The 26106-nt window shown below is 38.8% G+C and overlaps 1 protein-coding gene and 1 non-coding gene across 5 annotated transcripts in view; one reads left to right on the top strand and one right to left on the bottom strand.

Annotated features, from left to right (window-relative positions):
- WLS (Wnt ligand secretion mediator) overlaps nt 1-26106 on the top strand; it is a 140633-nt gene that overhangs the window by 31806 nt on the left and 82721 nt on the right. For all 4 annotated transcript variants that reach the window (XM_023730975.1, XM_004369042.1, XM_023730966.1 and 1 more), the window contains exon 2: nt 15161-15433. In XM_023730975.1, the coding sequence (XP_023586743.1) occupies nt 15161-15433 (273 nt within the window). The remainder of the gene's footprint in view (nt 1-15160; nt 15434-26106) is intronic.
- LOC111820632 (U6 spliceosomal RNA) lies at nt 6534-6640 on the bottom strand. The gene has a single exon (XR_002824162.1). It is a non-coding gene; the product is annotated as a U6 spliceosomal RNA (small nuclear RNA).

The raw sequence follows: 26106 nt of genomic DNA, 5'->3' as shown, positions 1-26106 counted from the left end.
AAGGTGTCTTCCTCTAATAGATGTGAAAATATAAGGCAAATGAGGAAGGCTTGGTGGCCTGTATTCTTGGCATGTAAGTTGACCCTAATTTAAAAGGTTGTATTTTTTAACCTTGAAAAATGGACTTTCACCATGACATACAGTGTACATACCCTTTAGATTTATAGAATTTCTAAATTAGAAATATATGACAGTTAAAATACTACCTTTTACAGTTGAAAAAACTGAGGTCCCAAATTGGTCAGATAATATGCCTGAACAGCAGCATATCCAGTGCTAGAACTCAGCTGTCTTGGTTCCTGGGACAGTTTATTCCACCACGATTCTTACCCTCAGACTCACAGTAGCTAAGGAACAGCAGACCCATTTGTGGCCCAGAACTGAAGCTATAAGTATATGAAGGGCACTCAGAATGCTAATGTTGGAGGAGGCCCTAAAGGTCTTCTTTCCACCCCATCCGGTGCTTGAATGTTCTCTGCACCTATTGCACTCACCAGGTTACTGACAGGGGTACCTCTACTCACAGGTATGGGCAGCTCAGTGTCTTCAACTGGTCAGGTTACCTTTGGGCCAGTCTGACTTTTATTGATCTCAGATTTCCTTCCTTAGAACTTTCAAGTATTGGGACAACCCCAAATAAATCTAACTCCTCCTCCACATCTTAGTCATTCACATATTTGACCTTTTGTCTGCTCCCCTTCCCTACACTGAGCTCTTTTCCAGGCGATCCACCTTCAGCTTCTAACACAGTTCTACCTGTGATATGACATAGCTCTCATTTTCCTTTGAGCCCTCTCTCAGTGGATACATCACCATCCATCTGCTGTCCATGCAAGAGACTTGGGGACATCCTTGACTACTTCCACCTTCTCGCATTCCACATTAATCATCCAAAAAACAAAACAAAATGAGACAAAAAACAAAAACAGTTGCTGTCCAGTCAGTTCTGACTCATGGCAACCCCATGTGTGTCAGAATAGAATTGTGCTCCTTAGAGTTTTCAATAGCTGATTTTTGGGAAGTAGATCGCCAGGCCTTTCTTCTGAGGCACCTCCAGTCTTTCAGTTTGCAGCCAGGTCCATTAACTGTTTGTACTACCCAGGGACATAAATTAACAAGGCCAACAAATTCTTCCTCCTAAATAGCTCTTCCCTCCAGTTACAACTGCATTTGCCTGTCACCATTCCGAAGCTACACATGCCATCTCAAGACTTCAGATACCCTTCCTGTGCTCCACAATTCCTTCCACGCTGGAAGCCTTTCATTGCTCTTCTTTATTAGTTCTTTGAGAACTCCTGTATGTAATTCATTGGGGGCAGAGAGATGAACTCATTTAGTACGTACATACACCAGAGGGTTTCTTGGCTCAGGTTTCTATCTGAGCCTGTTTAGCAGATTTGACCTCAGGAATAAAATGTGATACATTTAGCAGAGAGTGTTTGTGTTCTTGTCTGGTGAGTCTTGCTTGGAGGATATTAGTGAAACTGCCCAAAATTTCCTTATGTGCATTCTAAGAACATAGCTATTGTCATAAAATCCTCAAATTATGCAGCCATTAATTACATGCATTTGAGACTAAAATGTGAGTATTTTATCCCATTTTGTCTCCCATTTGTACATTTGATACATCCAGGCCTTGATCCCTTCAGGGCAGTACTTGCATAGGATAAACCACTGTAAGTTGTGCCTTTGAGAAGTTCAGTTTCCCAGCACTGTGCCAAAGAGCAGAGATAGTGGTGGTTCAGTGGTAGAATTTTTGCCTGCCATGCAGGAGACCCAGGTTTGATTCCTGGCCAATACACCTCATGCACAGCCACCACCCGTCTGTCATTGGGGCTTGCATGTTGCTATGGTGCTTAACAGGTTCCAGTGGAGTTTCCACACTAAGACAGACTAGGAAGAAAGGCCTGGTGATCGACTTCCAAAAATCAACCAGTGACAACCTTAGGAATCACAAGGGTCCGATCCACAACCGATCATCTATTGTGCATGGGGTCCCAATGAGTTGGGGGCTGACTGGACAGCAGTTAACAATGACACCACCCGAGGGCAGTCATCTAAACATACTCCCATACTTTTAGTGTTGGCTGTGAACCCTTTGGGGAAAATTTTCAAAAATTACCTTATTTTGTTTGCTGTTGTCTATCTCATTTCTTTTGACATATAAACATGTTTCTCCCTGTGGATTGTGCTCAACAGTGTTTCAGTTTAGGACAATTTCGTTTTGATCCTCAAAATTTCAGTACTCATATATTTGTTGATACGGATATGCATGAGTATTTATAGGAAGTGAGCCTAGATTTGGACACATGTTCCATTGGCTTCATAGAAGGCAGCAATGGTTTCTTCCCAAACTGTCTCTGAATATCCTTTTAATTGTGTTTTCATACAGGCAAGCCATGAATCCACTGTGGCATTGTTAAATGATGTCTGTTATGATAAAAGTTTAATGGGTAAATACAAGCATAAATTAATGTGCTTACTATGACATAAAGACCCAGGAGTACAGTATTGTAAATAGTTCAACACAGGTTTGGAGGACTTACATAGTCAAGTCTCTTTGCTCACTTGGTGCCACAAAGAGGAATAAGATGTGGTCCCTGCCTTTAGGCAGAAGTTATGTTTGCAAAAAAAGTAGAATGCTGTAACAAAGATGTAAACCAGATAATATTGACACGAGAATAGGTAATGATCCTGGCACATAGTAAGCATTAAAATTGAAAGATGTGGCACTTGAACAGAACCTAGATCTAATGAAAATATTAAGATATTTTATGTTTTCTAGTGATTTTACTTAATTTGATTATGTCAATATTTAAAGAAAAACAATACTTTCTAAGAATGAATGTTAAAACTGCAGTTACCTGTAAAATTTCCTCCTACCCCCAATTCTAGCAAAAGAATTCACGAATTATAAAGGCCTTGCCTTGTATCTGAATAATCAGGGAACGAGGAATAATTATTTTTGGCATTTGTAAAATTCCATAAAAAGTCATTAATAGATCTTGCTCGACCTTACCCTCAGCATGCATTGTCTAAAACTAAATTTTTGATTCTTCAGAACACCCGATACTTTTGTGCCTTTAATGGCTTTTATCTGTTTCTCTGAAACTGGTCAGAGAAGGGAGAAAAATAAATCAAGTTGCGTACAGCTTTATGTTAGGCCTTAAGGAATCCATCCAGAGTCTTTAGCATTCCGCATGAGTGAACAGACTTTCATTTTGGTGTGGCTGAGAGGAACTTTCAAGCTCCTATCTATTCTGTCACTTCCTGAATGTTTCCATGGATGGAAAACTCACCCTTTCCTGAGTCAGTTGTCCCATTGTTTGCCTGCATAAGAGGCAGTGTGGTGTCTTGAAAGGAGCACTGGGTATGAAGTCAGGCCTCGGTTCTAGTCCTACCTCTGCCACCTAACTAATGGGACGGAAACCACTCATCTCCTGAACTGTGCAATGGGGTTAATTATAATGACTTCGTCTGTTTTTATTATGAGGATTAGGTGGTCTGTGTGTGTGAAAGTGCTCTGTGAAATGAAATATGTACAATCCACATATTAGTTATTATTCACGTTTATCATTAACATTGATAATAATATTGATAAAAGACTATCTGTAATATATAAATAATAAATGTCTGATAATAATGAATTGTAAATAATAAATTCCTGAAATGTACAGAGTATAACAGCTGTTTTAGAATGAAGCTGACTATTTCTCCTAGATTTTGTTTTGGGATTTCCTTACCCTAAAATTCTGATATATAAGTTTGCCACTGGCGAGCTCGCTCAGTAAGTAGAGACACTTGTCCAACCTTTTGTCACCTCCAACCCCTTCAGCTCTGCCAGAGCAGTTTTGGGGGCCTCTACAGGGGCTGGCTCTGAGAGATTTGCTACACAAGAGGTGGTTCACCCTCCATGCTGGGTTTATGAGATCATAGCCTAAGGTAGTAAATTATAAGATGCTATAATTCACTTTCCGTAGGTGGTCTTGGCTGCATTCCACAGCCTTTTGGCTGAAAGGTTGCTGACTTTGAAGCACTGGCACCAAGTCAAAAATTTAGCCCTACTGACTGGTTTGCCGAGCAGTGAGCAATAGCATCAACAGATGAGCCATTTGGTTTTTCTGTGGATGTCTTTTGTGTTCCCTTCATGTCTATTTAGGTTTTGCTGTTTCAAGTATTTCTAGAGAGATGGAGAAGCAGTCATTACAGGCATTTTCCAGGGATAGAGGTTAGAATTGGTGATTTGATGTACTTCAGTCAGGCTTCTTGATTTAGCCCCTCCTTGCTGCTGGATACCAAAGACAAGGGTCAGTTATTTAATTCCAATTCAGGCCACTGGATGCTCCTTCAATTAGCACGTCTAATGGTTGCCACATTTTATGTGCAGAATCTCTGACAGGGTCCTTTATGTGCTCTTTATTATTTAAAAAAAAACTGGCACCAATCTTGAGACTAAAATAATTTCATGTTTACCACAGCATTTCAGATACTATGTAAGAGTTTGGCTCAGTGTCCTAAAGCACTCTAATTTTTTTTTTCCTCTCTGAGTTCCAACACTCCTCAACTCCGTGGGATCCAAGCCAGGCAAAGAATGTAAGCCAAGTGCACTGCTTGTTTGCTCTGTAGATTCTGACAAATATAAAGTAATTCTTCTATTCTTCAAAGCTGCTACATCGTTGGCTCCAGAACAATTGAGGCTGTAGGCCAAGCATTTAAAATTCTCATCAGCCTATATTGAAAACATATACTATTTTTCAGTATTTTTTGAGTCAGAATGAATTTACACAAATGTTTGCTACAAATTCTGAGACGTTGCTGTCAAAATGTGTGTGTCATGTTTTAGGAAACTATTTTAAGTGCTCAATTTTTTGTGTGTGTGCAGTACAAATAATTATGTGATGTGGGTTTGTATGTGTGTGTGTTTGTGTGTTTTGGTGGTGGTTGTGGAGAGGGATGTTCTGCTGTGTTTAAAAATTTAGCTTTCCTAGAACAGATTTTAGCATAATTAACTACTTACTGAAAACCACTGGCAAGAATTAATTATATTTCACTGAAGAGTATCCCATTACATGCGCTAGAACATAGCTACGATAATTCCAAACACTCAAACTTCTCCCAGATCTAGGCCCTGCAGACCAACTTTTAATTCTCCAGTAATTGAGATGGAATTGTGAAATAATATTTTATTTAGTAATCTAGTAAGATTTAATTGGCATGGTTGAAATATAGGAGAATTTCATCTTCAAAATAAGTGACAGAGGTAGAATGAGTGCCTGGCCATTATAATGTCAGAGCAGCTTCAGTAAAGGAGTTGACAGACTGAGTCAGTTAATCGCTAAGCACAAAGTCAGTTCAACACAAATATTTACCTTTTTTTTTTTTTAGCTGAAATTTTTGAAGCAGTTGTTATTATGAGACATTCTAAAATTTGGATACATGCTGAGGCAGATACTAAGAAATCTTTTTAGGAACTGACTTTGAGTGAATGGTAAGCAGAAGTGGCTCCAACAAGTGCTAGTTGTCCAAGACCTCACAACTCAACGCAATAATATGCTCTGGCTACGTAAGTCATATAGGTATATTCCATAGGTTTCATTTTGAGCAGGCTTAACCAACAGAAGCATTTGAGTTTGAGAAAGGCACACTCTCTGAATGAGGGCGTTCTATCTAGCACATTTAAAAGCTAATTTCTATGTTTAACTGAAGATTCTTTTATGTTAAATGAGTGCTTTTGAGACATTGGAATAAAAATTATAGTTGTATAAATAAGAGGAATTAATCTAGTTTCTTTGGTTTCTACCAACTATGTTTCCTTTACCCCTTCTACAAGCTTTTGCACATCAAAAAATTCTAAGGAAACCCTGAAATTATCCAAAGACCTAAATTTCCAATACATTTTACACACATTCTCATTAAGGCAGGCATAAATATTCAGATAGGGAAAGCTTAGAACTAATTTAGGTATATAGTTTTTTATTAACTTCTTATAAAATATCATTCATAGCCAGCCAGTGGAGGTTGTCCCAATATTACAAAGTGAAATGGATACTGAGCCACGTATCTTTATATTTCAGATAAAAGTTGTGGGGGCTTACATTATCCAGCTGTTGCCTTTGTTCTCAACTTTTCTAACTATAGACATAGGCCAAGTAAATTTTAGTGCTCCCCCAAACATTAATTCTATCCTTTTAAATCAGTCCCAATTATTTTTCTAATAAAGTCTAATACTCACTTTCTAGTAGCCCAAAATCTTTTATTTATTTATTTATTTATTATTGTACTTCAGGTGAAGGCTTACAGAACAAATAGTTTCTCATGAAACGGTAGTACACATGTTGTTTTATGACATTGGTTAACAACCCCACAACATGTCAACTCTCTCCCTTCTTGACCTTTTTTTGGTGAAAATATACATAGCCAAAGATACACCATTTCAAAAATTTCTACATGCACAGTTCATTGACATCGGCTACCTTCTTCCAATTGTGCTGCTATTCTCACTTTAGATGAAAGCTTACAGAACAAAATAGTTTAAAAATATGGAATGCTTCACGAATTTGCATGTCATCCTTGCGCAGGGGCCATGCTAATCTACTCTGTATCGTTCCAATTTTAGTATATGTGCTGCCGAAGCAAGCACCCAAAATCTTTTATGAAACAAGGTGGAGAATAAATAAATGACATCATAAAACCATAGATAAATATACACCAAACATTCATGTTTTCTTAACTGGTACAGAGATGGTGATAGCAAGCTTTTTTTCTTTTTTTTAAATAGCAGATAAATTTTTAACTGAAACTAGGTCTTAAGAGTTAAATTGAATGCAGGGCACATGGAACTCTCTGTACTATCTTCACAATTTTTCTATAAATCTAAAACTCTTCTAAAAAATAAAGTTAGTTTTTAAAAATGAAAAAAGAAAGTTAAATTGACCTTTCTCTTGAGTCAGTAGAAGAAAATATCTACCAGCAATTGTCTGTGTTTTTAAATGAATTTGTATAGTTTTGTTGCCATTTATGTTAGCTAAATGCGGTGGTAAAAATAAAATTCTCTAGAATATTTCTGTCTTGGGCCATTTTTCCTTAAAATCATTACTTTTCACATTGAGGGGTTCCAATTATTAATACTTATAAACATGAATTCCCCTTTCAACTGGTCTGTTCTTCACATTCCTTCCCCTTGTAGGCTGAAGCAGACTAATCTTTAAATATCAGCTTTGTTGTGAGGCAGACATTCTTCCTCTGATTTATGTGAAGGCTATTACCTGATATTTGAGACTTCAAAGGCCCTTTGGAGGCCTGGTTTTGAGAATAGTAGGCGGAACTTCTCCCTTCCCACCCTGACCACCTTCCTGCTGCTCCCCCTTCTCCCAACAGGTCTCATGTCTGGCCTTGTGGCCTGCTATAGGATAAGAGATAAGAGTCTTAGAAGGAATGTTGTTAGGTGCCGTCAAGTCGATTCCAGCTCATAGCAACCCTATAGAACAGAGTAGAACTGCCCTGTAGGGTTTCCAAGGAGCTACTGGTAGATTTGAACAGCTGACCTTTCAGTTAGCAGCTGATCTCTTAACCACTGTACCACCAGGGCTGTTCCCCAAAATACAAATTCTTTGTTAATTGTGGGTGCTGGATCTCAAGTGTCTGTGTACTGCCTTAAGTCCCTGGGTGATGCAAATGGTTAACGCGTTTGGCTGCTAACCAAAAGGTTAGAGGTTTGAGTCTACCCAGAGGTGCCTTGAAAGAAAGGCCTGGCAGCCTCCTTCTGAAAAATCAACTATTGAAAACCGTATGGAGCACAGGTCTACTCTGACACACATGGGGTTGCCATGAGTCAGAACTGACTTATCATCTGGCTTGGTTTTTATAGAGTGGAGCAGAGAGTGTTCAGAATAGAAGCCAAGCCACTCTAGTAGAATTATTCTACTGGTTGGGGAAAGCAAGGGGCAAACAAAGGTAGGAGCAGTGCTGCACACTTACCTGTTAAATAATCTCTTTTAAAATTTTAATACTGAAACAGTCATCTACAGAAAATGTGATTTTCTAGATATCCCATAACCCAGCGCATGCTCTTTCTCAAAGCCTTTATCACTTGCTCTTCCCCTTTCTACCCTGGCTAACACCTGCTCTCTTGCAAGGCTAAGTCCAGGCCTCTTACAAGCAGCCACCCCCAGTCCTCTCAGCTCCGTAAGCATCCTTGTGCAAACCTCCCCCAGAGCAGCTTTCAATCAGGATGTAATTCTCCACCAACTTGTCGGCCTCCCACACCAGACTGTGAGCAATTCAGGTCCTGGGACTGTTGCTTTCTATCCTTAGCCCAGTAACCACTTAAGAGTAATAGTAGGACGTCTAGATAATTGCTAAAGGAATCTTCTTCAGTTGTAATAAAGCAAAAAAATAGTCTTTTTTGGCTTAAACAGAGACCATGTGTCATGTCAACATTTTTAGTTGTAGTTTAACTTTTTCAGGAGGCAACCAAGTCTTGTATCTCTGGCCAACTCTTTAATTATAGGTTCTGGAGGGAGTAGGGGCTAATGATTTGTTGTTGACTCAACTTTGAGGATGATAGCTGGTAGTAGTTGTTTGGATAGTAAATTGTAGACTGGATAGCCATTAGAAATGAGGTAACAGGAAGCTGACTGGGCCAATGACTATTCCTCGAAAAGAAGTACATTTTTAGTCATTATTCACTTTCATTTTTATCTGAGGTTACATTGTAATGATCATGGGAATTTTGGGTCTCATTCTAGTAAATTCATTTCTCCTAATGCCTCAAATATTTGACTGTCGCCCTTTTTTAGTAACGTCAGGATAATAATGATATTCGCCACAATTGTAATGAATATTTTCAGTAATTATTTATTTATTGTCTGTTTTCCCCATTAATTGTACATTCCACATGGCTGGTCTCTATCAGGTTGACTCCATCTAACACAGTGCCTGGCACATAGTAGGTACTCAAGACATATTTGTTGAATGTAATATCAGCTTCAGTGTGTTTGTGCAGTGCTTCATAACTTTGAATTTGTTAGAAGTCTTATTGCTTTATCATTCTAAAATTAAATGTCATGTAGTGTCACATTTCACAATTCATGTTCTCTATAGTGGAGAGATAGAAACCAAAATTATTGTGTTGAAGTGCAGGTAGGGAAAGAAAAAAAAAAAGCCAATGTTTGACATAATAAAGGAACTAAACTCCAGATAGGCTAGTGTTTTCAGTGAGTGGCTCATGGCTTTTATAACTTCTGTGCATACTCTAAATGCTGTCTTAACCTACCATAAGTTAACCAATTCCCAGTGACTGGGCATATTAATTTTTGGCCAGTGTTATATCTACCAAATTGTACTGATGTAGAAGTAGCTGTGGGCCCATTTGTTTTAAAAAATAGTGTGCTATGGATGGGTGTTGTTGTGTACTGTTGAGTTGATTCTGACTCATAGCAACCCTATAGGATAGAGTAGAACTGCCCCATAGGGTTTTCTAGGCCAAAATCTTTATGGGATCAAATCCACGGGTCTTTTCACCTGCGGCGGCTGGTGGGTTTGAACTGCTGACCTTTCTGGAATGGGTAAATGGGACTTTAGAATGTATGCTGGGGCAGCTGGATGATATTGCATTACTATCCTAGGAATATTGAGGAGTGGTTATTTTTAGCTTTCACCTGAGCAAACATGACTGAGTTTGTTGACCTGAATCCACCCAGCACCTTCTTAAATACACAAACTCTATTAATCCCTAGAACCACACTGGTGACTAAGTAGGACCGTCATTATATCTACCTCCCTGTCAGCTAGGTGACTGTGGTTTGTTCAAAGGTTGCAGGTAATTTTCAAGTTTCTCTATTTTGCTCTTCCTTGTAGTAGAACCCCTCACACTTTTTTTTTTTTTTTAATTTAAAGACAAATAAAGCTTTTTTAAAAAAATTTTTTATTCTACGTACTTTTTTATGCTCTCTGTGTTTATAATTTTAGCTATAGCTAATAAAAACACCTTGTAAGCTTTGCCTTTAGTTAACTTTGATATACTTTCTACATAAAGAAACAACTGGGAATTCACTTTTGGTTGTTTCTTTATGTGGAAAGTAGGAAGTTGTCTGAAACAGTAAGTATACTACTAGGGGAACATTAACTGTCCATATATCACCATGTCTTTTTCCTTTCTCAAACTATACAAGCATCTTGTCTTTTGAGCACTAGAAAATGTTGAATTATCTTCAGATTTTTAAGTTAATGCGAAAGGTTTTTGACACTAGAGGATTAATTTATTCAAGTGAAGAAAAATATTTGTGATTCTGGTTAGTATATCTTGGCTTCTCCAACTTCATTGCCATGATGTTTATGAAAATATTAGTATTCCTGGCATTTTTTTTTTCTCTATACAAAAAACACTAGGCTAATGAAAGAATAAAAATAATGCAGGCTGCTACAAAGGCAGGCGTTCACTGTGTCCATTAAAAATGCACACTGAGCCTTTGTGCCATAAAGTGTTCAGCTTCTCTGTTATTAAGTTTGGAATGTGGTTTTGGAGCTTAGCGGAGGAACTCAGCTAGTTATTTTTCCTTTTGAGCTGAGGAGTAAGAGACTTGTTTTTCAAAAGAGAAAAAGGTTACGTTCATTTTGGAAGAATAGAAGTTTTAAAATGCAGTAACTATTTTCTGCAGCAAATAGTCAGTTTGAGTACGTTAGCCAAAAATAAAATTCATACTTTTGTCTCACTGTTTATTTCTCCAACCACATTAAAAAGGTTTCAGTTAAATATGCCTTTTGGGCTCACTAATGTCAGTGGGCATTTAGCTGAGTCAGGACAGCCAACCTTTGATTGACTCATATTTCTAATAATAAGCCAGGTGTCTGATTTTAGATGGATTAGGTGTAAAAGTCTCAATGGTACAGTTTTGAATTTTAAAGAAAAACTGCCTTAGCATGGATTAGTGGTGACTCTGCATTGTAGAGTTCAGGATACTACATTGAACACCTTTCAGCTAGAGTTCAGTAGGGCTGAGTTTTCTGGTAAGTTTCTGCAAACATAACATTTTACTGCTTCTGTATTGATGATGGAGCCCTGATGGCGCAGTGGTTAAGAGCTTGGCTGCTAGCCAAGAAGTCGGCAATTTAGATCCACTAGCCACTCCTTGGAAACCCTATGGGGGCAGTTCTACTCAGTCCTAAAGGATTGCTATGAGTTGGAATTGACTCGACGGCAGTGGGTTTGGTTTTTTGTTTTTTCATATTGATGATATCCTCAACATTTACTGTTAGGATAGATATTTAGGGATGGAAATTTTTAAAAAGTGTGTCTGAGCTTTAGAAGTAACGCAGAATATTAATCATAAACACTTTTGCCTCCTAAATGACTTTCTCTTGCTTTACACATTCCTCTAGTTACTAGCTGATCGCTATTAAATAAGAGATGGTTTTTCTCAGAAAAGATCTATAAACACAGTTTGCTAAGTATCATATGCACAGAATTAAACGTATTTAAAATATGTGCATAAACCATAGTTTATACTGTTTTCCTTTCACTAGCAACTTTTATAAATATGTTATAAGAATATATTGTACTAGCAGGACTTACATGAAGAAAACTATGAAAAATTTCAGACTCCTGTTAATGGAGAAGCAATCACTGTTCTTAGGTGGGAAGACTAAATATTGGGAAAAGATGCTGATTCTGCCCAAAGTGATTTATAGATTTAACATAATTTCAAAAAAATCTCAGCAAAAGGATGCAAATTGGAAATAGATTAGAGGAGGGAGATTGCTCTGTCAGATTTTAATACAAGCCATCAATTTACAAGATTCAAAACAGTGTGCTGACCCATGAATTGATAGCTGAATCCATGGAATAGAGTAGATTGTCCAGAATTATCTTTGAGTTTTTCAGTTACGCCAGAGGTTTTTTTTGGTGTGTGTGTGTGCTTCAGGTCAAAGTTTACAGCTCAAGTTAATTTCTCATTCAAAAATTTATACACATATTGTTTTGTGACATTAGTTGCAATCCATACAATGGGACAACACACTCCCCCTTTCCACCCTGGGTTCACTGTGTCCATTCAACCAGTTCCCGTCCCTTCCTGTCTTCTCATCCTGCCTCTGGTCAGGAGCTGCCCATTTGGTCTCGTGTATCTGATTGAACTAAGAAGCACACTCCTCAAGTATATTATTTTCTGTTTTATAGTCCTGTCTAATCTTTGTCTGGGGAGTGGGCTTCAGGAATGGTTTCAGTTCTGGGTTAACAAAGTGTCCGAGGGCCATAGTTTCAGGGGTTCCTCCAGTCTCTGTCAGAATATTAAGTCTGGTCTTTTTACGTGAATTTGAGTTCTGTACCCCACTTTTCTCCTGCTCCATCTGGAACTCTCTGTTGTGTTCCCTCTCAGGACGGTCATTGGTGGTAGCTGGGCACCATCTAGTTCTTCTGGTTTCAGGCTGGTGGAGTCTCTGGTTTATGTGATCCTTTAGTCTCTTGGGCTAATATTTTCCTTGTGTCTTTGGTTTTCTTCATTCTCCTTTGCTCCATGTGGGATGGGACCAACTGATGCCTCTTAGATGGCCGCTTGCAAGCTTTTAAGGCCCCAGACGCCACTCACCAAAGTGGGATATGCAAAAGGTTTTTGAGACTAGAGGATTTATTCAAGTGAACAAAAATAATTGGTATACACATAAGATAAAAGTGATGTCATAAATCAACAAGAGAAGAAGTTCTGTTCAGTAAAAGATAATTTAAATACTTACGAGAAAAAAATAAAGCTAGAATCTCACCTCATCTTATATCAAAATAAATTCCAGATTATGAAAGACTTAAATATTTAAAAAATGAAATTAGAAGAAGATAACTAAAAGTTAGTATATGTGGATGTCTTAGTCATCTAGTGCTGCTCTAACAGAAATACCACAAGTGGATGGCTTTAACAAAGAGAAGTTTATCATCTCACAGTCCAGTAGGCTACAAGTCCAAATTCAGGGCATCAGCTCAAGGAGAAGGTTTTCTCTCTCTGTCGGCTCTGGAGGAAAGTCCATGCCATCAGTCTTCCTTTGGTCTGGGAGCTTCTCTGTGCAGGAACCTCAGGTCCAAAGGACACGCTCTGCTCCCAGCACTGCTTTCTTGGTGGTATGAGGTTCCCATGTATCTCTGCTCACTTCTCTCTTTTATATCTCAAAAGAGATTGCATTAAGACACTAATCTTGTCAGCCTCATCAGTATAAACTCATCACAGTGATAGAATTTACAACACATGAGGAGATCACCTATAATCTCATCATAGTGGTAGAGTTTACAACACATAAGGAAATCACATCAGATAACACAATCATACAATACTGGGAATCATGACCCAGCCAAGTTGCTACACACATTTTTTGGGGGACACAATTCAATCCATGACAGTGGATGTTTATTGAGTTTGGTGAGAAAGAAGGTTTCCCTAAGCACATAAGCATGTGGGGAAAAAAAAAAAAGGAAAAGAGAGATCTATATAAAATCTGAAACTTCTTTATATTTAAAAAATGCCGCAGACAAATTTAGACAGCATAGCAGAGATGGAAAAGTTAGGATAAGTTACTAACAAAAAATATTAGACAAAGAATTACTATTTACAGACAGTCTTTACAAACCAATACGGGAGTATTTAAATTAATTTTTACTACCCTGTGAGTGAATATTTGGCAGCCACTAATTGAAAATTTTAATTATATAAAAAATGTTTCTAATATAACAGCTAATATTAATTTTATACATTCCTTGTGCTCAAGCATTGTTCTGAGTACTTTTTATACATTAACTTATTTAATGCATACAGTGACTTGGGGATGATAGATACTATTATTATTATCATTTAAGAGATGATAAAACTAATACACAGACAGGTTTAGTAACTGGCCCAAAACTTCTCTAGCGTTTATCAGTGGTGACAAAGCCAAAAATGAGACAGCAAGGATTTGGCACCAAGCCAGTTGGCTCCAGAACCGATGTTATTTACCACTGTGCTACTCTGCTTCTCAAAGCATATGAAAAGATGAGGCTACCAAACTATAGATGAGATGATCCTATTTTGCAAAAATAAGTGTTAATATTTGTATGTATTTTTAAATTATGCAACTTCATTCATTTATAAATCTTATCTAATTGCATGCTAATAGAAATGACATCATACTTTGTCATTTTCCAATAGTGGTTACTTCCCTGTAGTGGGATTTTGGGGATATGTTGTTTTAATTTTCTATATTTTGAAGATTTTCTATAATAACCATTATACAATCACAAAATAGTTTTTTTTTTAAATATGATTTTCTCTCTTGAAATAGATGGGTCATATTTTAGTATTCTTTTTGAAGTATCAGTCAGTGTTTGAGTTCCATCTTCTGACAGGTGCCAAGCTAAGTGGGATCCTGAGGTCAACATAGTTCTTTCTCTCAGTCACAAGCAGTGTTACAGAATTTTAGAGCGAAGAGAAATCTTAGACACCAATCATCTCATTTCTCAGTTGAGGGTCCCAAGCTAGCATAGATTTAATTGATTTACCCAAGATTAACTGACAGTTAAGTTGTTTAACCAGGCTTCAAGCTAAGGTCTTCTGACTTCAGAGACTGCTCTTTGGAGCACCAGAGTTTTCCCCAGGCCCCAGACAGGTTGGAAACTGTATCACAGTTGATTTTGTGGCATTTATTTGAAGTGAGGAAGGAACTGAACCAAACTGGTTATGGAAGTATTCTTCAAATAAAAGTAATTGAAAACACAGTGGGAAGACTCTTGGGAATACTTTTATGACACCTCTTGTGGTCACTGAAAGGTCCTGGGTGGCACAAGCAGTTTGTGTTTGACTGCTAACCTAAAGACTGGCAGTTTGAACCCAGCCAGCAGCACTATGGAAGAAAGGCTTGGTGATCTGCTTCTGTAAAGATCACAGCCAGGAAAACTTACGTGGCAGTTTTACTCTGTCACGCATGGGGTTGCCATGAGTCAAAATCAACTTGATGGGAACTGGTTTTTTGTGGTCCCTGAAGGACCGTCAGCCTGGATTTGGGATATCCCTAGGTTTCACTAATCCCAAGTTATAGAAGGAAATGTAAAAAAAACGGAAAGAAGATAGTAATGGAAAGAATGTTAGCCAGAAATGATCACTTCAGTAGATGGTTTTTCTAAAACATAAAAACATTCTCTTTTCAGCTCCTGGGCCCACGACTGCAGTGTCCTACATGTCAGTAAAATGTGTGGATACCCATAAAAACCATCACAAGACAAAATGGCTAATGCCTTGGGGACCCAACAAGTGTGACAAGATCAGAGACTTCAATGAAGCAATTACAAAGGAAATCCAAGCCAATGACATTGTGTTTTCTGTCCACATTCCCCTCCCCTCCATGGAGATGAGTCCTTGGTTCCAATTCATGCTGTTTATCCTGCAGCTGGACATTGCATTCAAGCTGAACAACCAAATCCGTAAGTGCACTCTCCTCTCACTCCTTCTCTTGGCGTTGGAAACTTCCCTCCCTGGGTTCTTTCAGAGCCAGTTCTAATACCAGTAAAAATGATCATAATGAGCTGACAGTTATTGACTGCATACTACTCACTAGACGCTTCTGAGTAAGTTACATGTACCAACCCACTTAATGTTCCTGGCAATTCCTTGGGGATAGGTCTCATTATTATTTCATTTTCTAGATGGACAACTTGAGTTGCCCAAGGTCAGAAGGCTAGAGAGTGGAAGAGTTAGGACCAACCTCCAGCAGCTTGGCTTCAGCCCTCTGCCCTAACCACCAAGCCATATCACCTCTCTACTGAGATTACGAGTAAATGTTTTGAACTAAAATTTCTACGTTTTGCAGATTTTCTGTTACAATCATGAAACCATTTTATAACTGCAGAATAGTGTGTTTTAATGTTACATGTTTCAAATTTGTTTTTCTTGGGGAGCTCATCTGAATGGAGTGATTTGAAGGCATCTGAAAGATCCCTTGTTTCAAAATGTCTTTTCCCACTGGGCTTTGAACAAAGCCATCAGTTTAGAAAAAGGTCACTTCAAAATGGGAGTGGCAATCGCTTTTCTCTCCTGGGCAACTAGCACTGTTAGGGGTAGAGTGGCAGCCCCTTCTCACATGGACTGGGTGTGGCTTTAGGAGAGGGGAGCCCAGAGCAAAGGGGTGTCTGGATGCAAGGTCTCAGGTGTGTAACAACTCTAGAGAATGGGGTAAGTAGAGGCCCCTCTGCCACCCCTCATTCCTGGAAAAGTAGCCTCTCCTCCAATAGCCTGGGAGAGCTTCCTGCCCTGCATTATAACATTTGCATCATCCATTTGGGATGAGATGGGGGACTGAGGAACTGAGATCACCATGGCAACCAATCAGTGATGTTAGGAAATGAAAAGATTAAGTGCATGCAGACCTAAACCTTCTCGAACCCTGTAAGAGAATGTCTTTGCGGGTCCCCCCAACCCCAACAGTGACACGGGCTGATCCAGATTCAGCTTGGCCCTGCAGATCACCTCGGAGGCACCCTTCATGGAGCTGGCAAAAACTTGAGGCAGCTGGAAATGAGCCCAGGGAGTAGGTTGAGGTCAAGGAACTCATTCATGGCCTCACTCTATAGGAGCTTCGTGGGAAAAGCAAATGAGTGGGGCCAGCTAAGCTGGCTTCACCCTTGTCCCTGGACTGTCTCAAACTTACGGTGTCACTCATTGCAGCTCCTCAGTCTCTCAGACGGAGTTCTGGGTCAGAGCTCCAGTGGCCCCATTGCCATCTCCTGTATTGGGGGAGGGTTGGAAGAAGGTTCGATAAATAATACATAATAGTAAGGACATTTAGCCCAGAGATGGTGGTCTTGTATCTGTGCCTTCAATAGGTTGGCACAGACAGGCCTTTTCCAAAAAGGAATTTATGCCAAAGAAATACTTACTTGTACATGTGTGCAGATATATATGTACAAACACTGTTGGTAATAGCAAGAAAATGGAAACAACCTAACTGTCCGTCAGTAGAGGCTGTTATAATAGATTATTCATCATCTTAAAAAAAAAAAGGAGGAGCAGCAATTTTTAAGCACCTGTTTTGCTACTAATCCAGGTTATTGTTTTAACTTGCTCAGTTGCAGTTCAGGACTCAGAGAGCATGGGACCTAAAAACATTTCATGGGTGTATAGAGAAGATTTCTGGGAGGCAGATCTATGCATGGCATCTGGCGACAGTACAGGGAATCTTAGGTTGAGAAGGTAGAAACCACTGTTTACTGAAACAGGGGATCAGGGATGAGGGAGATAGAGAAAAAAGTGTGTTGAAGACAGCTCTGCCTGGTGCCTGTCCATGGATTAAAGCACTTTTTAAAGAGTCTTGTTTCAAAAAGTCTTGTTTCCTGTATCTGCAATAATCTTGATATACAATGATAGTAATTTAACTCTTTTTAGGAGTTGGAGCTGTGTATGTGCCTAATAGACATTTTTTGTAGAAGTAACAGATTATGATGAGATAATTTGCCACAATACAGAGTTTTCTTTTTCCCATTCATTCAGTCTTTTACTGATTATTTTAAACTGTTTTGAGTGCCAGCTACTGCCAGGCACTGTACTGATGTGGATGCAGAGGAAGGCATTGGCCTTCAAGGGGCTTGTAATCAAATGGAGAAGATGGACAAACAAACCAATCATTATAGTGCAGTGCGCTAGGTGCTGTGACCAAGGTATGCCCAGGGGGCTGTGGAAGCATAAAGAAAAGGCTATAGGGCAGGAAAGGGAAGGCTTCCCGGGCGTGCGCGCGCGCGCGCGTGTGTGTGTGTGTGTGTGTGTGTAGAGGCTGGGGGAAAGATATATGAGGTGAGTGTTAAAGGGAGAAAAGAGTTGGGGAAAACAGAAGAGCATTCTTGGTAGAAGGAATGGCTCACGTGAAGGTCCAGATTGTGCAATAGCCTGGCACTTTCAATTTCTATTTCCCATGTCCCCTGACAGGCAACCTATTCTCTTGCTTATCGACTTACTCACTCATTCACTCATTGAAACTTTATTCGACACCAACCATGGACTAATAAATACTAGGTACTGAGGATACAGGACTGAATAAGACATGGTTTCTGTAAGGGAAGAGGATGGTTGGGAAACAGCCACTTAAACCTGCAAATAAGAAAGAATGTGATACGTGCTATAATAACAGTACTATACAGTGTAATGTATGATCGTCAGGAAACAAAGAATCTTCTATGAGGTTAGAACTATTTTATGAATCTTGAGGTTTGAGTTTTAGTATTCTGAGTACTTAAAGTTTGAAGTTGTCAAGGATTTCATTTTATTTGGATCCACATCAACACCCACAAGCAGCAGTCAAGAAATCAAAAGACGCATTGCATTGGGCAAATCTGCTACAAAAGACCTCTTTAAAGTGTTGAAGAGCAAAGAAATCACCTTGAAGATTAAGGTGCACCTGATGCAAGCCGTGGTGTTTTCAATCGCCTCATATGCATGGGAAAGCTGGACAATAAATAAGAAGACCAAAGAAGAGTTGATGCATTTGAATTGTGGTGTCAGCGAAGAATGTTGAATATGCCATGGATTGCCAGAAGAACAAACAAATCTGTCTTGGAAGAAGTACAGCCAGAATGCTCCTTAGAAGCAAGGATTACGAGACTACATCTCACATACTTAGGATGTGTTTTCAGGAGGGGTCAGCCCCTGGAGAGAGACATCATGCTTGGTAAAGTGGAGGATCAACAAAAAAGAGGAAGACCCTCAACAAGATGGATCGACATAGTGGCTGCAGCAGTGGGTTCCAGCATAACAACAATTGTGAGGATGGTGCAGGACCGGGCAGTGTTTTGTTCTGTTGTACGTAGGGTCGCTATGAGTTGGAACCAACTCGATGGCACCTAACAACAACAACAACATTCCGAGTTCTAAGAATGTATTTAAGAGAAGAACAAGGACAGTAAGAGGAGTCATGGCAGGTTGAGATAGGTAGATTGACTGACTTATGTTTTGGGGCTGAGATCCAGGACACACTATACTGTTATCTGGGCTGGTTACCTGTGGTTTCATGTATAATCTCTCCTAGATGGACTCTCTTCTCCTAGCTCCAAGCATAGAGGAAAAGATTAACTCTATAATAAGAAATTAAATAATTGTTATATACTGGTTGAGTTAGTGCTGGCTAGCAAATGACCCAAAAACTTTGCAGATTAAGCAACAAACACTTATTATCTCCCTTTCTATACGTCAGGAATCTGGGCACAGCTTAGTTTGGGAGTCTCTGATTCAGCCAAGCTGTTGGCCTTATGTGAAGTCTTATCAAAAGGCTTCAGGCTTGACTGAGGGGGAGAGATCCATTCCCAACCTCACTCTTGTGGTTGTGGGCAGGCTCAGTCCCTCACTACACGGGCTGCCTTGCAACATGGCAGCTGGCTTCCTCCAGGGTGAGTGATCCAAAAGAGAGTGAGAGAGAGCATGAGTGCGCTAAACAGAAGCCACAGACTCTTTGTATCCCATCATATCTGCTATGTTTTATTTATTACAAGTCAACCAGTAAGTCCAGCCCACACTCAAGGAGAAGATTATACAAGGGTGTGAATACAGGAGGTGGGGATCATTGGGGACCATCTGAGAGGCTGCCTACCCCGCTGGCATGCTTTTCAAAGGAGCCAGGGTTTCATTTGAAATATGTTCACTGAATTGTTCTTATCCAGACAAGGAGGCAGGATAGTAGAAGAGTTAAGAGCATGGGCTTGGGAATCATAGAGATGGGCGTAGATCCCTGCATGCCTTCCTATAAGCTCTGCAAACTCGGGCAAGTTACAGAACCTCTCTGAGCCTCAGTCTCCTCATCAGTAAAATATAGATAATAATGTCTAATTAACCAAATCACTGTAAGGAATAAATTTAGTTTATGTAAAGCTCTTAGCGCATAGTAAGTATACTCAGTAAAAAGTAGCTCTTATAATTATCCATTCAGCCTTACTTCTAAAATCCAGCTTTCTTTTCAATTCCTATTTCTGTGCCTTGGATAGTTCACCCGAGTTAGTGGGATAAGTCTTCATGAAAAAGCATAGCTCTAATATTATACTTCCCCTGCTCAGAATACTTTCATTGACTAACAAATAATGCCTGGAATTTAGCGTCTTCATTCTGGCCCAAGGCTGCTTTCCAGCCTCACCTATCACTGCTAACCTGCACACATTCTCTACATCCTCATACAGGAATAATTCCTTATTCTGTAAACACTCCCAGAGATTCTCTCTTTTTGCACCTTTGCTCCTGCACACATTCTCTACATCCTCATACAGGAATAATTCCTTATTCTGTAAACACTCCCAGAGATTCTCTCTTTTTGCACCTTTGCTCATATTGATCCTACCTGACCACCCTCTTCTCACAAACAGATCCTTGTCAAAAACCTACTCATCCTTTAAGACATCCCAATTGTCACATGTCCCTGGAGCCTTCCCTGGTATTCCCTATACAATTTCCCTCTCTCTTTCCCTTCTGGATATAATTTACCCTTCCTTGAATACCTTTGGTTTGTTGCTTGGAGGCTGGACAATTGGATAATTTTTTAAGACTCTTTACTAGATTGTAAACTCCCAGTGGGCAGATTATGTATTATATTGACACTTACATAGTCCACAGCTTTGTATGTGGGAAACTGTGGATGAAAATATTGCTTGGATTGTGTTTCCAAAAAAGGAACATAAATCACCTAGTTGAGGTACTTGTCCCTCTCCTACTCTAAAATAAAATTTTTGTTATTTCAGTAACATTTCAATAATCAGTAACGCTGACACTCAAACTAATTCTGATCCCAGTTGCTCACATATATCTTATATTGATTAAAACATGATCCAGATGTTCAGAATTGACTGTAAGAGTAATATGTCTACTTTCAAGTAGTCTTTCACTGTGGGGAACTGTTATGGTGCACTGTAATTTAACATCGGGCAGGTATTTGAAGCATAGTTCTGTTTTCAGGTTGTAAGGAAAACGTTAGGTTATCTTGCAGTTCCTGCCTTGTGCACTGCTGAAGGGGATTGGCTTGTAATTCCTTTTCAGAACTTGGCATCAAAATTGTTTAGGAAAATAATTGAGTCTCAAATGAGTCCACATGAAATTTTAGAAGCTGATGGTAAATTCCTAAAATTAAATTATACTACAAAATTTGGAAAAGATTCTTAGGTATGCTTAGTGAATGTTGTTATAATTGAAAGTGTGTTCTTAAAAGAAAAACAACTTTTCTCAGCAGTGTAAAGTAACTCATATACCTTTTGCTACTTTTGCTTTTACCAGTTCCTAAGGAAGTTATGTTCATTAGAAATGGATTGAATATTTTAGAATTCCCAAAACTCATTTGAAATCTATTTGAAAGCTCGGTATTCACATTTTTCAGCTTTGGCAATATTAATGAAATGATTTTAAACTCAAGTCTTGAGTATTTCTCTCAAACTAGAGAAAAAGAAATAATCTTTAATTATGTTAATAACTTCAAAGATGAATTACTTCCTAGAAAATATTAAAACTAAACATTAAAAATGCCCATGTTGGCAAGGCTTTAATGAAAACATTTCTATATGTAAATCAAATGTGGACGTGTCTTAGGTTCTTTCTTTCTCAAATACTTGTTCAGATTTCAAAATGTATTTTATCATTACCTACAGAAAGAATGTGTCAGAGTTTCTCATTGTAGAAAAATCCTTAAGTTTATAGTAGCGCAAAGCCGTAACTAAATAGGGACATACTGAAGAATTAACAAGATATATGACTGACCCAAACCAAAACCCATTGTCATCAAGTCGACTCTGACTGATAGCAACCCTATGGGACAGAGTAGAACTGCCCCATAGGGTTTCCAAGACTGTAATCTTTACGGAGGCAGAGTGCCACATTTTTCTCCTGCAGAGCAGCTAGTAGATTCAAACCACCGATCTTTCCATTAGCAGGTGAGCACTTAACCAGTGCACCACCAGGGCTCCTATATGACTGACAGTTCATGCAATAAATGTGTAAAATACCTGAAACCATATAACTATCAAGAAAACCAGATCACGATCCAGCAATCCCACTCCTAGGAATATATGCTAGAAAAATAAAACCCATCACACGAATAGACTTATGCACACCCATGTTCATTGCAGCATTATTCACAATAGCAAAAAGATGGAAACAGCCTAAGTGCCCATCAACAGATGACTGGATAAACACAATGGAATACTACAGAAAGATAAAGAACAATGATGACTCTGCAAAACATCTCACAACATGGATGAATCTGGAGGGCATTGTGCTAAGTGAAATAAGCCAATCACAAAAGGACAAATATGAGACCCCTATTATAAAAACCTAAGAAAAAGTTTCCACACAGAAAAACAAAACAATCTTTGATGGTTACAAGGGAGGGGAGATCACTAACTAGATAGTAGACAAGTGTTAACTTTGGTGAAGGGAAAGAACATACATTATTGGGGATCCCAGCACAACTTGAACAAGGCAAAGTCATAGACGCTTCCCGGATATATCCATACACCTTGAGGGACCAAGTTACTGGGACTGAGGGCTGGAGATCATGGTCTCAGGGTACATCTATGTCATTTGCATAACATGGTTCATAAAGAAAACGTTCTACATCCTACCTTGGTGAGTAGTGTCTGGGGTCTTAAAAGTTTACTAGCAGCTATCTAAGATACATCTGTTAGTCCTATCCCGTTCAGAGCAAAGGAGAATAAAGAAAACCAAAGACACAAGGAAAATACTAGTCCAAAGGACTAATGAAAGACATGAACCACAGCTCCCACCAGCGTGAGCCCAGAAGAACTAGATGGTGCCCGGCTACTACCACCGACTGCTCTGACAGGGATCATATTAGAGGGTCCCAGACAGAGCAGGAGAAAAATGTAGAACACAATTCAAATTCACAAAAAAAAAAAAAAAAAAAAGAGACCACACTTACTGGTCTAATAGAGACTGGAGGAACTTCTGAGACTATGGCCCCTAGACACCCTGCTAACAGAACTGAAACCACTCCCGACGTCTACCTTGCAGGCAAAGATTAGGCCTATAAAACAAACTAACACACATGAGAAATGTGCTTCTTAGTTCAATCAACTATACCAGACCAAATGGGCAACACCTGCCCAAAAGCAAAGACAAGAAGGCAGGAAGGGACAGGAAAACTGGATGAATGGACACGGAGAACCCAGGGTGTAAAGGGAAAGGAGGAGATTGTGACACATTGGGGGATTGCAACCAGTGTCACAAAAAAGTTATGTATAAATTTTTGAGTGAGAAACTAATTAGCACTGTAAACTTTCACCTAAAACACAACAAAATTAAAAAATAAAAAAGAGAAAGAAAACTAGATAAAAAAATAGTATTGATGAGCAGGAGCAGTAGGTGGGAGGAAAATGCACAGCTGCTGACTTTAGTTTGAGAAATTTGCATGTTGGATTTGTGGAAATAATTTTTTCTTAAAATTTATCCTCTGTAAATTTGTCGTGGACTCTGAGCAAGGCTTTGATTAATGACTGATGCTAATCAAAGAGATTGATACAGATACATGCATACATACATGTATTTTAATTATAATTATATTTATAACACTCAAAAGGTCAAGGTTTTCTACTGATCCTTGTATTAACAGATAAAATAAGACTGCCTGCCTACTTTTTAAATTTTATCTTTACTCTGGATGTCTTTATGACAGCAATAAATGGGACAAGGAGAAAAGAGGTTGGAGGTGTATGAACAAGATCCTGTTTGTGGATGACTTCCTGTTTATCAGAGATTTCCCTCTAACAATATTACCTTAAATGTAAGGAGAAGTCAGGACTAAGCCTATTTTTTTCCTTAAACTTTTCCAGGCAGTCTATGAAGTGAGTTTCAGATTTCAAACAGTGAGAAGAGATTTCACATCTGGGCTATGAAATTATGAAATTAAAGCTGGGCTTTCCAACACATGTCTGGTCAGAGTTTTCACTTACCTTTGAAGGGTCCTTGAACAGATAAAATAGTCTAAGGACTGCATATTTTAAATGGCTTCCAGTCATTTGGTGTTCCATGTTTATTCCTTTTAAACCCTTCAATTTAAAGTCGATACAAGTTTTGCTAGGATTTGAGATCTTGACAAATTCTCAGAATATGAGAAAAGCATTGATTTACCCTGTAAAAGCTGGTGTTGTTCATCGCTTCCAGGATTTAATTAGGCTGGTGCCTTTGGGTGGAAAATGATGGCATTACAGGACAATTTATAGTAATAAAAATAGTTGGAGAATGTGTATATTTGATTATGGAGAAAGAAGATATTGCATATTATGTAAAAACACATAATCCAAAGTTTAACCTACTTTGTATGATACTGTTATGGTGGACAGATAACATTATGCGTTTGTCAAGCTTGTGCGACAGAGTGAACCCTAATGTAAGCTATGGACTTCAGTTAATAATAATCAGTATTGGTTCAGTCATAACAAATGTACCGTACGAATGGAATGTAAGATGTTAATAATAGGAGAAACAGTGTGGGGGAGGGAAAGAGTATATGGGAAGCTTTTGTAATTTCTGTGTAATTTTTCTGTAAACCTAAAATTGCTCTAAAAATTATAGTCTGTTTTTTTAAAAAAGTAATTTTATAGAACCCCTACTTTTCATCTTTTAAACAAACATTTCTAAAACCTACAGTGTCATTCAGTGATGTCTGAAAAGCAGTAGCCACTTTAACTTTTAAACGGTGGTAGTTTTAAAACAGTAGTCTACAAGAGCTGGAGAAAGAACAATTGAAGAGAATACAGAGACATGGAGATGGCTGGATTGAGGAGCAACTGACCTTTCGGTGAATACTAATTACAGGTGTGAGCAGACGTATCTGTTGAAATCTGTGATTAGATCAGTGCTGGCTTTTTCCGGAACATTTTCAGAGGCATGGAATTAAGATGCTTGCCAGGGCACAAACCTGGTGCTTCTGTAGGCTTGTAAGGGACACAGGACTTCAGTTTTTTACCCGGAAGTGTTAGGAAGCTGGAGAATATGAGTAGACCAAACAGAAAAGGGTGTCAGAAAAAAGTCAGCCTAAACCACTTCCAATGTTGGTGTTCTGGAGTCTGAAGTTAAGGTTAATCATTAGAAAAAAATGAATGTTTATCTATGCGATGGGCTTAGATTTTTCTGTAAGGACAAAATTCTGTTATTTGGAAATGCGCTCTAGGGTGGGTATACCTCATTTTGTTAAAGAAATGTCTCCTAAAATACTTCCCCAAATATGCCATTCCTTTTAAAGTGTATTATCAGTCACCCAATTTATGTACAGTAAACCTGTGAAAGCTGGAACCTGTGTTGAGGCGGAAACCTGTCAGAGAAGAAAACTCAAGTATTTTCCACTAATAGAGAGCAATAGAAAAGTGATGAGACTGCTCCGTGTCAAAGGTGGAAAACTTGCGAGACCCGGAAAAACAAGGCAGTCCTGTTGAGTTCTGGCTCTCACAGGTTTCACTGTATATATCTGGGAAATACAGGTTTGGGTTGGCTACAGTAGTGCCCACTTCTAATGGAATGTTACTCTAATGATTGCAACTGCAAGTCACGTTCTTAGCATACCCCCGGACGCTGCAAGGGGTATCTTTTGAGGAATATGGGTGCAGAGATCAAAGACAGATGATTTTTTTTTTTTTGACATGTCTGTCTCCAGCTTTCAAATCCATAGGCTGTTGAAATAGACACGCTGAGAGTCATGGGCAGGAAAACCTCAAGATAAATTTATCTGCCTTGTGTAGCAAACCTAGGACTTTCAGGGGATTTCAGAATCCCCAAGACTGAGGAAATACTGGTAAATGTGGAGTCAGGGAAGGCCAGAAGTGTGTTCTGTTTTTAACTAATGAAGTCATATTTTGCTTTGAGCCTTGTACTCTACCTACAATTGAGTGTTAAGCCTTACTTGTTTGTTTCATTACTGCAAATGACTAGATGAAGTGGTAGAATTAGTTCTACGAGTGATAAATTGTGTTTTTCCCTAAACTGAAAGCATTTCTATAAAACATCTTTCTAGTAAAAGAAAATAATTAGAATGGTATTTTTACCTAGTCAGTTTTCAAGTTCAGTGGCTGACTGCCCTGGGACAAAGTAGCCTAACTTTTTTTTTTTTTTAATTTAATTTTTTTTTTTT

The sequence above is a fragment of the Trichechus manatus genome, unplaced genomic scaffold, assembly GCF_000243295.1.
Source record: "Trichechus manatus latirostris isolate Lorelei unplaced genomic scaffold, TriManLat1.0 scaffold00003, whole genome shotgun sequence".
NCBI classification, from domain to species: domain Eukaryota; kingdom Metazoa; phylum Chordata; class Mammalia; order Sirenia; family Trichechidae; genus Trichechus; species Trichechus manatus.
The sequence above is the reverse complement of the archived record's forward strand: the minus strand, read 5'-3'. Positions and strand labels throughout refer to the sequence as shown.